At 36.6% G+C, this 16273-nt stretch overlaps 1 protein-coding gene across 1 annotated transcript; it reads right to left on the bottom strand.

Annotated features, from left to right (window-relative positions):
* Nucleotides 1-9910: 9910 nt before the first annotated feature.
* LOC101894604 (membrane-bound alkaline phosphatase) lies at nucleotides 9911-15583 on the bottom strand. Its single transcript, XM_005186596.3, has 3 exons — nucleotides 15107-15583; nucleotides 14038-15052; nucleotides 9911-10179 (listed from the first exon to the last, which is right to left on the bottom strand). The coding sequence occupies exons 1-3, from the start codon at nucleotides 15503-15505 to the stop codon at nucleotides 9995-9997; spliced, it is 1599 nt and encodes a 532-aa protein (XP_005186653.2). The 5' UTR covers nucleotides 15506-15583; the 3' UTR covers nucleotides 9911-9994.
* Nucleotides 15584-16273: the final 690 nt, after the last annotated feature.

The following is a 16273-nucleotide window of genomic DNA, read 5'->3' as shown; positions in this document are numbered from 1 at the left end:
TTTTTATGCTGATTAAGAATATATGTTCTTTATGGGGTCTACGATGAAATTTAGGGATATTACAAATGGAATGACAAAGTTAATATACCCTCCTTTCCAAGGTGGAGGGTATAATTATAAGGGAATTTAACGATGTCCGTCTGTCTGTTGATATTACGATAGAGTCCACATTATTTAACCTGGAGCTTAAAAATTTTGTCACAAAGGTTTATATTATATGTAGGTAGATTCGTATTGAAAATGGGATATATTGGTCCACCTTTAGATATGGCCCCCATAAATAGAAGCTCCCGATTTTCGGTAGTTTTGAGATTTCTGCCACAATTTCCAACCAAACCAGCTGGAACTTGGGGTTCTCAGAAAGTCTGTTTTTTTCTTTGCGAAATATATTTGATTAAGGTCCACTAATTAGTATAGTTTCCATATTACGGTACCCCTGAATTTCGGTATTTTGAGGTTTCTGTCACAATTTCCAACCATATCAGCTGAAACTTGACATTTGGGATTCTTGGTAGGTATTTTCTTTTCTTGAGAAAGATCTTCGATTCAGGTCCGCTTATTGGTATAGACCCCATATAACGGTACTTCCGAATTTTAGAACATTTTTAGGTTTCTGCCGCAGTTCTCAATCAAATTAGCTGAAACTTGACAATTGGGGTTCTCGGTAGGTCTGTTTTTTCCTTACGAAAATTATTCGATTGAGGTCATTAATTGATATACCCCGTATAAAACGGTACCTCCCAATTTTTGGTATTTTTGAGATTTCTGCCACAATTTCCAAACAAGTCAAGGTCAAGGGTTCTTAAAAGGTATGTTCTTTCCTTGCGAAAGATTTTCGATTTAGATCCACTAAATGATATAGCCCCCATATAACTTATTACTAACACTTAACTTGTTTACCTTTTAGTACTTTTTTAAAAATCCGGTTATATATCATATCGGAATTTTGACTTTGTCATATCAAATGGTAAAGCTATTTGGCTGAGCGTATAAAAATTCAAAGTAAAATATGAATTCACGTTACCAGTTGTGTCACTACTTCCACCTATGGAATTTATCAACATTTGCATCAATTTCAGACTATGATTCAAATATTTTCTAGATCAAGGTTCTCACATTGTTCCACTTAAGAGTCAGTTGCCTATAACTAACTCTGCGAATTCAGAATCAGTAGTTGGACCCAGGGTGTAATGGTATGAGAAATAAATTAGTGGTGTGAGAGAAATATTTGTATACCCTTCACCTTGAAAAGGAGGGTAAATAAATATTCATCTTAGACCCCATAAAGTGTATATATATATTCATAATCAGCATAAAATTCTAAGTCGATTTAACGATGTCCGTCTGTCTGTTGAAATCACGATACAGCCCACATTATTTGACGCAAAGCGTCAAGATTTAACAGAACAATTTGTATTGGGTCTAGGAGATATATTGGTCTACGTTTTGGTATAGTCCCCATATAACGGTACCTCCCGATATTAGATAGTTTGATGATTTTTGCAACATTTTATCACTGATTTGTCCGAAAATTGGCATTTATAGGCCATAATAGGTCCTAGTTCGTGTGCGAAATATTGTATGCATGGGTGCACGCTTTAGTAGTATTTATTAGTATTTATTGGTCATAATGGGTTCTGGCTGCGGCGTCGAAACATTGTATGTATAAGTCCACGTTTTGGTATAGCTCCCATATAACGGTACCTCCAGATATTCGGTATTTTGATGATTTTCGCCAAATTTCTTTGCGGATTTGTCTAAAAAGTGGTATATGTGTGTCCTAATGGGTTCTAGCTCCGTTGGCGAAACATTGTCTGTATAGGTTCACGTTTTTGTATTGCCCCATATAGCGGTACCTCCCGATATTCGATATTTTGGTGATTTTTGCCACATTTTCCCACGAATATGTCTAAAAATTGGTATTTGTGGGTAATTGTGGGTTCTAATGTTTCCTTTACCCTAAGGTGAAGAATATTAAAAGTTCGGCCCAGCCGAATTGGTTTTTATTAATCACGATACGAATGATAACAGTTATTTTTATTGGAAAAAGTGGCAGAAACTGCAGCGACGTCATAAGTTGAAAATTCTAGTATCGCATAGCAAAGCTTTCCGATGAAATAATTCAACCGCGATAGGTTAATGTTTATTGTATTTTGAAAATTATAAAACAAAAACCTTTTTCAATACATATTCGATTATTTTTTCTCAACAGTTGCTCCATACATCACAAATTTCGAAAACATTCTATTCTTTTCGTAAAATATCATTGAAAAATTAAATGTCACAATGGGAGTGTAGGGAGGTACGATGTCGGCATTGAGAGGTAAATTATTTACACCATACATATAATTCTGAAAGTACGAAATGGGCCATGAAATAAATTCAAATTTTGAGCAATTTCCAACAAATACATACAGTTTTAATGGGACATGAGTATGGGTAGTCACCACTCTTTCGAAGGTCATTCACAATCTGCTTCAACAATGGAACGCCCATTTTATTGCTGATAACATCACAAATTTTCAACTTTAAATCGAAAAGTTTGACGGTTTTCGACAGCAGGTTGTTTGTTGGTGTAAAATAAGTCAGCACCTTTACTTCAGCATTTAAATCCAATTCACGTTGAAAATTAAACTTGATGTTAACCGTATAGCTATTTTCTGCAATCTTCTGGAAGCCACAATCGAAATGTTTCAAGATTTGACCATATCTTTCACAGGTTATATTCTTTACTTCCAAATTAAAGCGGCGTTTCACTGACTACAAATATATAAAAATTAAAACTCAATGTATGCAAAGTTTTTCACCCGAAAAGAATTTACCAAAACTTTTGTGAAACAATTTACAAATAATAGCAGTACCACCAAAATTCGAAACGCCAACATTGCCAAATATTTATTTTGTTAAAAATGAACTTCGTAGCTCGCGTGGACAAAATGTCATTAAGCGTGTATTGATTATTCGACTTTGCTCTAGTGAGTATGAAATTGTATTTATAATAAATGTATGATTTTTTGTTGTAATTTGCAAAGTAATTAAAAAATATTATTTTTTACTTAATAGACAAATGATTAAAATCGTATCATCCGAAATATAATGCCCTACACAATGGTGTCGATTCTAACAAATTTTAAAATATGCTTTTTCAAAGAGTTTGCAAATACGAACATTTGTGTAGGGTAGCTTGTGAGGAAAAGACAAAAAACAAGTAAAAAAGCAGTAAGTTTGGCCGGGCCGAACTTTGAATTTGGAACGAATTAGAAAATTTTCAAAAAAATTAAATCCAATAAAAATTCTTTTAAAATCTTTAAAATATCTAATATAGGAAGGTGCCGATATATGGGGGGATATACGATATTGTGGACCTATAAAGACAAATCTATGTCTGCGTGTAAAGTACTCACAAGGAACTCCGTGTGTGGATTTTCAGACAATACGATTGGAAAATGTGGCTAAAATCATCAAAATACCGAATATCGCGGGGTACCGTTATATGGGAGCTATACAATATCGTTAACCTATATAGAGAATTCTCTGTCGGTGGGTAAAGTGCTCACAAAGAACACCTTGTGTACAAAGAACCCCTTGTGACCATTCCGTTGAAAAATATGGCTAAAAACATCAAAATACCGAATATCGAGGGTACCGTTATATGAGGGCTATACAATATCGTGGATCTATATAGATAATTCTCTGCCTAGGTATAAAGTACCCACAAGGAACTCCTTGCGTGGATTTTCAGACAATTCCGATGAAAAATGTGGGTCAAATCATAAAATACCGAATATCGGGAGGTACCGTTATATGTGGGATATACGATATGGTGGACCTGTATAGACAATTCTCCCTCAGGGGGTGAAGTACTCACAAGGAACTACTTGTGTTGATTTTAAGACAATTCCATTGAAAAGCGTGGCTAACATCATCAAAATACCGAATATCGGAGGTTACAGTTATATGGGGGATATACGATATCGTGGACCTATATAGACACTTCAATTTGAGGAGGTAAAATGCCCACAAGGGACTCCTTTTGTGGATTTTCAGACAATTCCGTTGAAAAATGTTAGTAAAATCATCAAAATACCAAATATCGGGGGTACCGTTATATGGGGGCTATACGATATTGTGGACCTATATAGATAATTCTCTGCCGAGGTATAAAGTACCCACAAGGAACTCCTTGTGTGGATTTTCAGACAATTCCGTTGAAAAATGTGGGTAAAATCATCAAAATACCGAATATCGGGGGGTACCGTTATATGGGGGCTATACGATATTGTGGACCTATATAGATAATTCTCTGCCGAGGTATAAAGTACCCACAAGGAACTCTTTGTGTGGATTTTCAGACAATTCCGTTCAAAAATGTGGGTAAAATCATCAAAATACCGAATATCGGGGGGTACCGTTATATGGGGGCTATACGATATTGTGGACCTATATAGATAATTCTCTGCCGAGGTATAAAGTACCCACAAGGAACTCCTTGTGTGGATTTTCAGACAATTCCGTTCAAAAATGTGGGTAAAATCATCAAAATACCGAATATCGGGGGGTACCGTTATATGGGGGCTATACGATATTGTGGACCTATATAGATAATTCTCTGCCGAGGTATAAAGTACCCACAAGGAACTCCTTGTGTGGATTTTCAGACAATTCTGTTGAAAAATGTGGGTAAAATCATCAAAATACCGAATATCGGGGGGTACCGTTACATGGGGGCTATACGATATCGTGGACCGATATAGCCCATCTTCGAACTTGACCTGCCTGCAGACAAAAGAGAGATCTGTGCAAAATTTTAGCTTCCTATCTTAATTCGTTTAGACTGTAGCGTGATTACAACAGATAGGGCTAAATCGTCTTAGAGGTCTAAAATGATTATTTCGATGAGTAACAAACGGAATGACGAACTTAATATACCCTCCATACTACGACTATATGATACCCAACCCCTAATGTTGGAAATTTGTGCCAACTAAATCATACCAACTATTATCGTCATTGAATGCGTATTACGGCGGTTCAAACATTGCTGAATCTATTCTAGTCGGCACTTTACTCAAAATTCACCCAAATAAGATAAATGTAGAATCGTTGGGAAGTATCATTTCCATCAAATTAGAGGGAAAAGTATATGGGAGTTATATCCAAATCTGAAACGATTTGGACTAAATTTGGCAGATGTATATCAATATAATCAAATCTGATATCTTGTTCCAAATATCCGAATATTCCACCCTTTTGTGATATTTGTACAGGCTATGAAATTAAAATTTTGGACAGTTTGTACGATTTTGGAATAAAACGGGAAATGTCTAAAAAGTTACGAACTCAATCTAAATTTAATTTCAGAGCTCACGAAGAAGCTTTCGCCAGAATTCCTGTTTGAAAAACAAGTAACATATCAATAAGTTCACCCTTTTCCGTTGAAAAATACTGCTAAAATCACAGAAATACCGAATGTAGGGAGTTACTGTTATATTGGGCAAGTACGTGGACCTGTATGGGCAAATGTGGTTGTGGTTGGATGTAGTACCCATTAGGAACTTCAAATTTGAAACATTTTCGGTAAAAAGTGCGACACAAAAATATTTAAACTGCCGAATATCTAGAGGTATAGTTATATGGGGATTATACCAAAACTTAGACTGTATTGACAGATCTTTTCAAATTGGTTTCTTACATAATCCAAACACATGCTGCCAATTTACAGCAAATTCGGGTTAATGTTGTGACTAAAACGACTAAAAACGTTAAATCTTTCGTTACAATTATATGGGGGTATACCAAAACATGGACCTATATAACCCATGTTCAATACCAAAAGTCCCCACATTAGAGTAAAATTCAATGAAACTTTTTCATTTCAGGCGGATGGAAATCGCTAAAACGACGCAGAATTTTATGCTTATCAATAATGTATACTTTGTGGATTCGAAAATTTATACTTCGATGTGTTACAAACGGAATGACAACACAAATTGAAAATATTTAATGCCATATAAAAATGACAAAATCAAGTTAAAAAGAATCAATCGGTTTTGCCGACAGATCTGTACCCTAAGGAGATGCTTATTTCGCTTTCCTTGAGCGTTTTGTTTTTCAAAATCACGAACTGTATGTGGGCAGGTAGCAAAAGAAATGGCCCGATCTCTACCATCTTTATAAGAGATTTTGTGTTGATGGATAATAACGAGATGTACCAAGTCTGAATGGAATCGGGTGTTAATTCCGCGTTTAATGAGCTTCATGGATATTTCAAATTTTGAGTCTTTGTTGGGGAGGTACCAGAAAGAGAGGGCCGAAATATCCCTCTATATTCACAACAGATCTTACGTTAGCAAGAAATGTTTGTATACGTGAAATATAAAGATAACGTGATGCTTATTTCGGATCGGATGAGCTTCATGGTTATTCAAAATTTTGACCCCTTGTATATATCCTACGTATATTCAGATGTGCTATATGCAGATCTGCCAAGTCTAAATGGAATCGGATTTGGATTTGTTGGAGCAAAATCGGATTATCGTTTCTCTTTCTGTGCACAAAATATAAAATTTGAAAATGCCGACCTTTTTGTGGGGGAGGTACCTGAAGGAGTAGACCAATATATTCCACCTTAACACCAGACCTTGGGTTAATAAAAATATTGGGAAAATATATTTTTTGAAAATTTCGACCTTTTGTGAGAGAGGTACCAGAAGGAGTGGGCCGATGTATTCCGTATTAACACCAGACCTTGGGTTAATAAAACGATTGGTATGTGTGAAAGACAATCGGACTCTTACATTACATTTTATAAGAGTTGTAATTATTCAAAATGTTGACCCTTTGTGGGGGAGGTACTTGATAGAGTGAACCGATATTGTCCATTTTCGCACCTGACCTATCAATTTTTTTTTTTTTTTTTTTTTTTTTTTTTTTTTTTGAAAATTTTGACCTTTTTTGGGGGAGTTACCAGAAGGAGTGGACCGATATTGCCCATCTCCGAACTCGATCTAAGTTTGACAATAATATTACGATGTACCAACTTTGGATCAAAACGGATACTTCCTTCGAGAGTTATCGTGCGCAATAGCCAGCCAGACAGACAGACGGACGGACATCACTAGATCGACTCCAAGTGTCCTGAAACGGATTTGGTCCAAAGAGACCTAGAATCTAACCTAGACCTAGTCGACTAGGCTCGTTTTGACCGTATCAAATGATATATACCCTTTCTAGCCATATGGCTGAGGGCACAACAAGCAGTTAGTTCGGCCGGGCCGAACTTTGAATACCCTTCACCCCTTTGGAGAGTTGCAGATTTTCAAAAAATTCGGTTGAAAAATACGAGAATATTTCTTACATAACAAGAACACATGCTGCCAATTTACAGCATATTCGGATTAAATTTGTGACTAAAACACATCTCATGCGATATAAAATAGCCGTAAGAGGAAGAAGATTTTGTCTGTTGTTTGCAATAATGTCATAGAGCCCTGCCCAGATCTTATCCTTACCCAATATTTACACACTCCGTCGTGTTGTTAGGTATTCAAAACAATTTTACACGAAAGTTGTAGTCCAGTTTACAGTTAAATATAATCCAATGGTCATCCAAAATGCTATACTTCTTCCCTGTCCTTAACTATCATCTCATGCAAAATTCCGCATCGATTGGTTTTCAATTGTGATTTCTAGGACAATTTTTGGTCCATTTGAACCCATAAATGTGCATCGCCCTAACCCTACCCCGTGCAAAAATTTGGGGGGATCGGACGATAGTTGCGACCTATGTAAAATACTCTCAACGCATAGTGTTGCGGTGTGTAGAAAAGCTTTAGAAAAACTACATTTCAAAATTGTAAGTCTAATTGAAAAAATCGCATGGGATAAAAAGTATGACAAAAATTAAAATATTCAATTTTTTACGCGATTTTCTTAGTTTTTTTTCCTTTTCTGGCAAGAAACCATTCCAAATTGATGAGCATTGTGAAAATCAGTCCAACAGTTCTTGACTTATAAGCAGCATAACTAAGATCTATTTCTTTTAGATATACAGGGTGAAATTTAAAAAACTGCAACAAAGTCAAACGCCATAATTTTTACATTTTTTTAAATTTTATTGAATAAAAGCAAAAAATGCATCAAATTTTAGAATAAGTTTAGATATGTTCGAATTGTTCACCTTTGGCACGGATTATGACCTTCACTCGCACTCGCGTGCTGCGTGCGAAGGTGCTGATTTATTCTGATGCCACGGTCGATTAATACGAGCGAAGAGCAACCATCGACTGTTACGGCGGCCCACAACATCATCATGGCCGGTGCTTGAGTTCTGGTGGCCAACCGAAGGTGCACATTTTCATTGATCAGCTGATCATTTTGTTCACACGATCATTTTTTTTTTTTTTTTTGATTACAAACTGCTGGACAACGAATGTTTTTTCGTCGGAGAAAAAAAAAGTCGCTTCTTTACTTTTCTAACCATTTCTGCTGATGTTGCTGTTTTCTTCCGTCCACTTCCTTCGTCGACATCGGGCTACGCTAACAGTATCACGGTAACGAGCGATTGTACGAGACACAAAGGATTTATTCACATTTAAATGCTGGTGTTCTCTAACGATTGCCACTTGTTGTTTTCCAGCCAAATATAAAGAAATCACACCATCACGCTTAAACTCCGCCACGAATAATTTTTTTCCTGGAAAATTCTCACCAAAATGTATTTGTGCGCTTGTAAACAGTATAATGAGCTGGCACTGGAATAATTTTAACAGCTGACGGACAAGTGACTTAGAAATGAAAGCAGTCTGAATTTGGTTGCTGTTTTTTTATATCACCCTGTATATTGTATCTATTTTGCTCTATATCCGATATCTTGGCTATCAGCATCACTGTAATGGTCAGAAGTAACCTTTCAATGTATTTGTGATTTGACCGGATTAAAAGTATTCGCGGTTTATTAAAAAAGTTATATTTTATTTTATCTGCTAAATATTATCCAACAACCGTCCAATTTTGTAAGCCCGGCCCTTCACTCTAACTACCTGCAATATTCCGCGTCTATTGCCTTATAATTGTGGCCTGTAGAGCAACAACAAAATCAAGAAAATTTTGTGTTTTTGGTTAATTTCAACCCCTAAATATAAATCTCCAAAATCAATGGGCTTCTATGCTGACCTAACCCCACCTCCATTTTCAATTTCGTGAGGATCGGACCATAATTGCGACCTGTAGCGTGATTAAAAAAGAACATGGACAGACATACATAGCTAGATCAATTCGGCTCGCTGAGATAGGAAGATCCATATGTAGTTTCCTATGTCTGGGACCAATATTTCGAGGTGTTGCATAATTTTTGGCTCAATTAAACTTATAATACCTCAATACATAGTGTTGTAGGGTGTAAAAATAACAAGAAATATCAACAAATGTGCGGTGTACCACTTGAAATGTCCAAAGATAGATGGGTCCTAAAACCGTTCTTTCGATTAGTCCTAATTTGGTCGCTCTACAGCCATAAGGCTGAAGATACAACTTCTAGATCCTACTAGCAGAAAATAACAATAAACGTAACACATCATAGAGTTGGCCTTTATTTGGGAATATTGAGTCTTGGATGCTTTTACCGATCATTACCATTTTATCTCCACCCGAACCCAATTATTTGTAAAATAAACAATTTCAACTTAATTGAATAGATTGTTGCAATTAGTAGTGACACCTAGCGTTGTGTAGAATAACCAAAACAAATAGTTTGTGAATTTGCTGTATCAATTTTTTGTGTACTGTACAAATCCAGTACTGTACTCCAGGTGACATATTTTTAGAGAGAAAAATTCAAACTTCACCACCAGATGTCGCCTTATAATAATTACCTGCAAAAGTCACTGATAATATTCATATCGCAACTAGATTTAAAATCCATTTTTTTCAAACAATTTTATTTTTCACTTTAAATTGTTATTCTTCCAGTGCTTACTGTTACTTAAAATTGAAATTAATGATCACTACATAGAGTTGGACCATCCCCGATGCATGCAGCATATGCCATCAAATGTGGTATCGTATGTTGTTCCATAACTCCCCGGAATAGATGTGAGTGTGGACCAGTAGCAAATATCCCAACATCATCACCGGCATGGGTACCAATCGACGAAGGAATCTGACTGGGATGTGTGAAACCTAAAAGAAACAAATTTCAAAATATGAGAAAAATATTTTCGGTCTAGAAAATGGGCTACATCGGCCAACATTCATTTAAATACCAAAATTGAAAACATAGAACCTATATAAATAAAATGTGCGCCTGTGCAGACTATTCATCACTACAAACTCTATATATCAAATTTGAAACAATCCCGTTTTCGGCATAAATTGTCAAAATGCAGAATATCGGAAAGCAATATATTTCTGTCCGAGAAATATACTAACGCAGGATATATAGAAAACCGTCCATTGACAAATGTAGTTAAATTCGTCGAAATGCCGAATATCAGTAACATAAACCAGTAAAGAAAGTCTTAAAGTCGAGCGGGTCCGACTTTATGATACCCTACATTACTTTGCTAATTTAGTAAAACTCCACATAACAATTACAAGTTTTTTAATGGATGAATTCAATCATACACGCTATGATTATAATTATAATTTAAAGTTCAAAGGACTAAATATGCCGAAGCATTTGTATCTTTTAAATTCGAACTTGTATTGCCCATTTGGTGCACAATTAATTTGAAATCGAATAAAAATATATATGGGAGCTATATCCAAATCGGAACCGATCTCGATAAAATTTGACAAAGATATTTCTGAGCTGTATTTGATATATTTCCCTGAATATCGTTGTTACGGAGTGCGTATTACGGCTGTGCGTAACAAATATGACAAATCGGATGAACAGAATATATGGGAGCTATAGCTATATCTGGACCGATCTTCACCAAATTTGACACACTAGCTTCTAGACTCAATTCGGTCGTAAGTTCCAAATTTCATCCAATTTAGGAAAATATTAGACGTTTGATGCACAATCAAAGGTAAATCGGACGAAGTTATATATGGGAGCTATATCGAAATCTGAACCGATCTCGATAAAATTTAGGAAATGTATTTCTGAGCTATATTTGATATATTTCCCCAAATATTGTTGTTACAGAGTGCATATTACGGCTGCGGAGGACAAAAAAAAAACAAATCGGATGAACAATATATATGGGAGCTATAGCTATATCTGAACCGATTTCGATCAAATTTGGCATACTTTTGTTGTATGTGCAAAATTCCATACTATTCGGGCTGATATTACACGTTTGGTGCACAATAAAAGGCAAATCGGGCGAAGATATATATGGGTGCTATATCTAAATTTTGACCGATTATCTCCAATTTCAATAGGGTTCGTCCTTGGGCCAAACAAATGATCTGTGCAAAATTTCATCTGGATCGTGCAATAAATGCGAACTGTACTTTGTTTACAAAAATACATGGACAGACGGACAGACGGACGGACGGACATGCATAAATCGACTCAGAATATGATTCTATGCAGATCATCAAAAGGAACTATGGGTCTATCTCGTTTCCTTTTGCCTGTTACAAACAAATGCACAAAGACATAATACCCTGACCACCTTGTGGTGTAGGGTATAAAGAGGTAGTGGATGAACTAGTCTAAGTGGGTTAATAAGTAGTGTTAGAAAATATTGGTTTTCATCGGGGACGCCCCTTCGAAATTGATATGGCATAAGAGAAATACTTGTTTAGACATTTAAAGTCGATCTAGGAATGCCAATGTGTAACTCTCGAATGGAGTATCCCATTTCGACAAAATTTGGCACGTAACCTCAGGTTAGAAGAGAAAATGAATAGAATCGGTTCATTTCTTCTGGTGCCACATCCACAGGGGTAACATTTTTGAATTATTATAAGACTTCTAAAAAACTTCTAAAAAGGAAATACCTTCACCTACATAAGTCCTAGTGTGAATATGCGACTTATCGGCCCACTCCTTTCGGTACCTCCACATAAAGAGTTAAAATTTTTAAATAATAGCTAGATTTTAAGCAAACTTAACATACAGTTGTATGTGGGCTATACCATATCTTGAACCTATATAGATATTTATCTTCCAGGGAGTAAAGTGCTTGGAAAGAACTTCTAGTATGGATTTTTAGACCCATTGAAAAATTTTGCTAAAATCATCAAAATAGCGAATATAGGGAGGTATCGTTATTTTGGGGATAAACGATATCGTGGAACTATATAGACAATAATCTTCCAGGTGGTGAAGTACTCAAAAGTAAATCCTTATGTGGATTTTCAGACAATTTTATTGAAAATTTTAGCTACAATCATCAAAATACCGAATATCGGGAGTACGGATGTAAGGATGATATACGATATCGAAGACTTATATAGACAATCCTCTCCCAGGTGGCAAATTACTCAAAAGAAACTTATTTTCAGACAATTTCATTGAAAAATGTGGCTAAAATCATTAAAATACCGATTATCGGGGGTACCGTACCAATATCGTTGACCTATATAAGCAATCCTCTCCCAGAGACTAAAGTACTCAGAAAGAACTCCTTTTGTAGTTTTCAGACAAATGCATTGGAAAATGTGTCTTAAATAATAAAAATACCAAATATCGGAGGGTACCGTCGTATGGGGCTATACATTATCGTTGACCTATATAAACAATCCTCTCCCAGAGGGTAAAGGACTCAGAAAGAACTCCTTTTGTAGATTTTCAGACAATTCCATTGGAAAATGTGGGTACCGTTGTGTGGGAGCGATACGATATCGTGGACCGATATAGCCCATCTTCGAACTTGAACTGCCCGCGAACAAAAGACTGATCTGTGCAAAATTTAGCTTCATATCTTTACTCATTTTGGCACTAGCGTGATTACAACAGACGGACTGATGGACAGCGCTAAATCGTCTTAGAAGTTTACGTAGATCAAGAATGTGATTAAAATGATTATTTCGATGAGTTACAAACGAAATGACGAATCTAATATATACTCCATACTATGTATGGTGGAGGGTATAAAAATAGGTAAGTCCGGCCCCTTAAAAATTTCAATTATCTGCCAGAGCAGATGGTTCTGTTTACGAACTCCAAACATCAAGTTTAAGATAATTATGTTGAAAAATATAGCTAAAATCATCAAAATACCGAATATTAACGGTACCTCGGTTATGTGGAAGCTACACGAAGGCGTGAATTTGTGTAGGCAATCTTCTGTCATAGGAAGCGGTACCCACTGCGGTACCCACAGAATTTGAAATAATTCTGGCGAAACTAGTGGCAAACATCGTCAAAATTTCTCACATAGGGACTTAGAGTTATATGGGAGTTATACGATGATGTGGAACTGTATAGGCAATTTTCTGTCATGGGAGGCAGTACCCATTACAAACTCCAAATATCAAATTTCAAAAAAAAAAAAACGGTGAAAGATGCGACATACCCGAAATCTTAGAGGAGGTATACAAAATTTTAGACCTCTACAGCCAATTATCTGCCAGTGAAGGTAGTAACAATTACGAACTTCAAATACCAAGTTTAAGACTCTATTAAAAACTGTAGCTAAAATCATCAAAATACCGAATATTTGGAGGTACCGTAATATGGGTGGTGGTATGGGAAATCAACAAAATACCGAATATATGGAGTTAGAGTTGTATGGGGGGATTTACGAAAAACGTGGATCTCCATAGCCAATTTTCGGTCAGAGAGGGCGGCGTCTATTACGAACTCCAAATATCAAATGTATTTAATCCTTAAAATAACGAAAATCTGTAGGTACATTTATATTGGGTATATACGAAAAATTGAACCTATATAGACAGTTCTATGCAAGGATGTTGGCTACATTATGGGAACACAAACAGCCAATTTACAGCAAATGCGGGCTAAAATATGGCTAAAATACCCAACAAATGTTAATCTAGCTGTACAGTTATATTGGGGCTATAAAATTATATTTACCACTATAGCCACTAGCCTTTAGGTGGTTTAAAAAATCTTACTTGCATCCTCCTTTATAATGTCCTCCAAATCAATGCGCTGACCATTTTCATCCAAATACTGTTCGGGACCAACAGCATAAGTGAGCGTGGTATATTTCACACCATTGCTGTCGACATCGTGTTGATTTAGACCCAAAATATCTGTACCCCGACCAGGATAACCAGCTATAGTCATGGGATGGCTATGATCCGATGATACCACAATTAAAGTTTCCTCTGGATTTGTTAAACCTAAAGCCACATCAATTGCTTTCTCCAGCTCCAAAGTTTCATCCAAAGCAATAAAGGGTTTATTGTTGTGATTGGCATAATCGATGAGGCCTCCCTCAACAAACAGAAAATAACCCTTGTCGTTGAAACTGAGAGATTTTAAGGCCGTCTCTGTCATTTCGGCTAGGGTGGGTTCTTGCGATGAGTTTGCCTCAACATGATAATTCATCAGTCTGGAGGCAAAGATGCCCATGATTTTTGTCACCTGGGTAATGTTTAAATCCAACAACTCTTCACGATTGGTGACAAGAGCACCGCCAGGATGAATTTCCTTCCAAAGTTGTAACAAGTTTTTGCCATCCAAACGTTCCCCGGGATGTCCATGGGCATCTGCCATAGTCCGAGGCAGGAATTTGCCCATACCACCACCCATCATAATATCGAAATTACGTCCTGGTGTTTGAGTTATCAGCTGCTCAGCCATATCCATGCAGTGCCCTTGGCGCTGAACCTCTTGGGGAATATCTGCATCACATTCCCAAAAACGACTTGCTGTCTTGGCATACAAACCCGATGGACTGGCATGAGTTAAAGAGGTGGTTGTAATAAAACCTGTGGACTTGCCAGCCCTTTGTGCCCAATCCGCAATTGATTCCAAGTGATTGGCGGGATCCATGCTCATAGTGCAATTATCGGCGGCAACATTTGCCGTTACTCCAATGGAAGTAATTTGGGTCTTCACGCCACACAAATAGGCTGTGGCTGTGCAAGCGGAGTCGGGTACTTGGGCATTGGTACAGTAGGTCTGAAATTCGAAAATAATGTAGTTCCATTTTGGAATAGCATGAGTCTTGCTTACCTTACTCAATCCTGTGTGAGGAAACCTCTGAAAACTCAGTGATTCCTCTTCACCCGTCTTACCCTTCAATTGGCCTTTGCGTATGCGTGCCGCAGTCAGGGTATTTAAGGCCATGCCATCGCCAAGAAAGAAAATAACATTCTTAGCCTTATTATAATTATACGAACATTGCTCCAATAATTTATTCATTTCCAATTTGGCCAGAGAATACCAATACTCGGGGTCCTTTTCATGTTCCGGTGTGGGCTTGCCATTACCCACATCTTCAAAGAAACGAGTGGTTGTGGGGCGTGGGGTTTCACGACCTGCCAACCGATTGGGAGGATGATATTGAATATCTTTCGAAAATCGGCCAGACACTATTTCAATGGAAAAATACAAGAGCAGCAGGATTCTCATGATGTCGTCAGTGTTATTTCGAAAACCGTTCTGATGTTGGTTGGACTTGAGCACGACAACAAATGTTCTTAATTTGATTTATATTTTGGTAATTTATACTAAAGCCCGAACATTTGTCACAAAAACGTATGTAATAAACTTTTTATCTTGAAATTAGGAAGGCAATATTTACCTGTTTTTGGTTTTTATTTATATATATATATTTGCATATGGATAAAATTATATATTATATCTATATAAGTGAGTTTTTCAAAGCCACGACCATAACGACTAGACATATTGACATTTTTAATATGAACACGTGGGCAAGGTCCTTGACATATTTTTATTAACAAGGCTATAGATATTCAGGTGAGGTGAAACAAAAAATAATTTCGAGTTTTGCCTTGTTAAGGCGAAGATCATATGTTTTATGATTTATGTGTTTGTTTTCTCTTTCGAGACGAGCTTAATGATCAGGAATTTGCAGTGAAAAGGAAAGCCAGATAGACACTATCACACACTCACCACTATGCGACGCGTTTCGCCGTTGGTTAAGCGGCTCATCAGGCATATTTGGTGTGGATGATGGCTTACAAGGGCCGTTCTCTGGAAAGTAGTATTGCAAATTAGCATATGCGAATTATACACTAGAAACTCTCCAGGTTCGACTCAAGTTCTATTGGCAGATCTTTTTCACAGCAATGTTTTTGTTTTTGTAGTGATGGAATTTTTGTCCACAACAACTACATTGCTTCCAATGCATACACTAGAGACGGCAACTTCTAG

The sequence above is a fragment of the Musca domestica genome, unplaced genomic scaffold (genome assembly GCF_030504385.1).
Source record: "Musca domestica strain aabys unplaced genomic scaffold, Musca_domestica.polishedcontigs.V.1.1 17, whole genome shotgun sequence".
Classification (NCBI taxonomy): domain Eukaryota; kingdom Metazoa; phylum Arthropoda; class Insecta; order Diptera; family Muscidae; genus Musca; species Musca domestica.
This window is presented reverse-complemented; position numbering and strand designations above follow the sequence as displayed.

Bases quoted from the DNA above. Each gene is read 5' to 3' on its own strand.
- LOC101894604 (XM_005186596.3), bottom strand. From the start codon at position 15,505: ATGAGAATCCTGCTGCTCTTGTATTTTTCCATTGAAATAGTGTCTGGC. The intron at 15,053-15,106 runs GTAAGCAAGACT...TTCGAATTTCAG, and splicing joins CTCACACAGGATTGAGTAAG to ACCTACTGTACCAATGCCCA. The intron at 10,180-14,037 runs GTAAGATTTTTT...TGTTTCTTTTAG, and splicing joins CATTATAAAGGAGGATGCAA to GTTTCACACATCCCAGTCAG.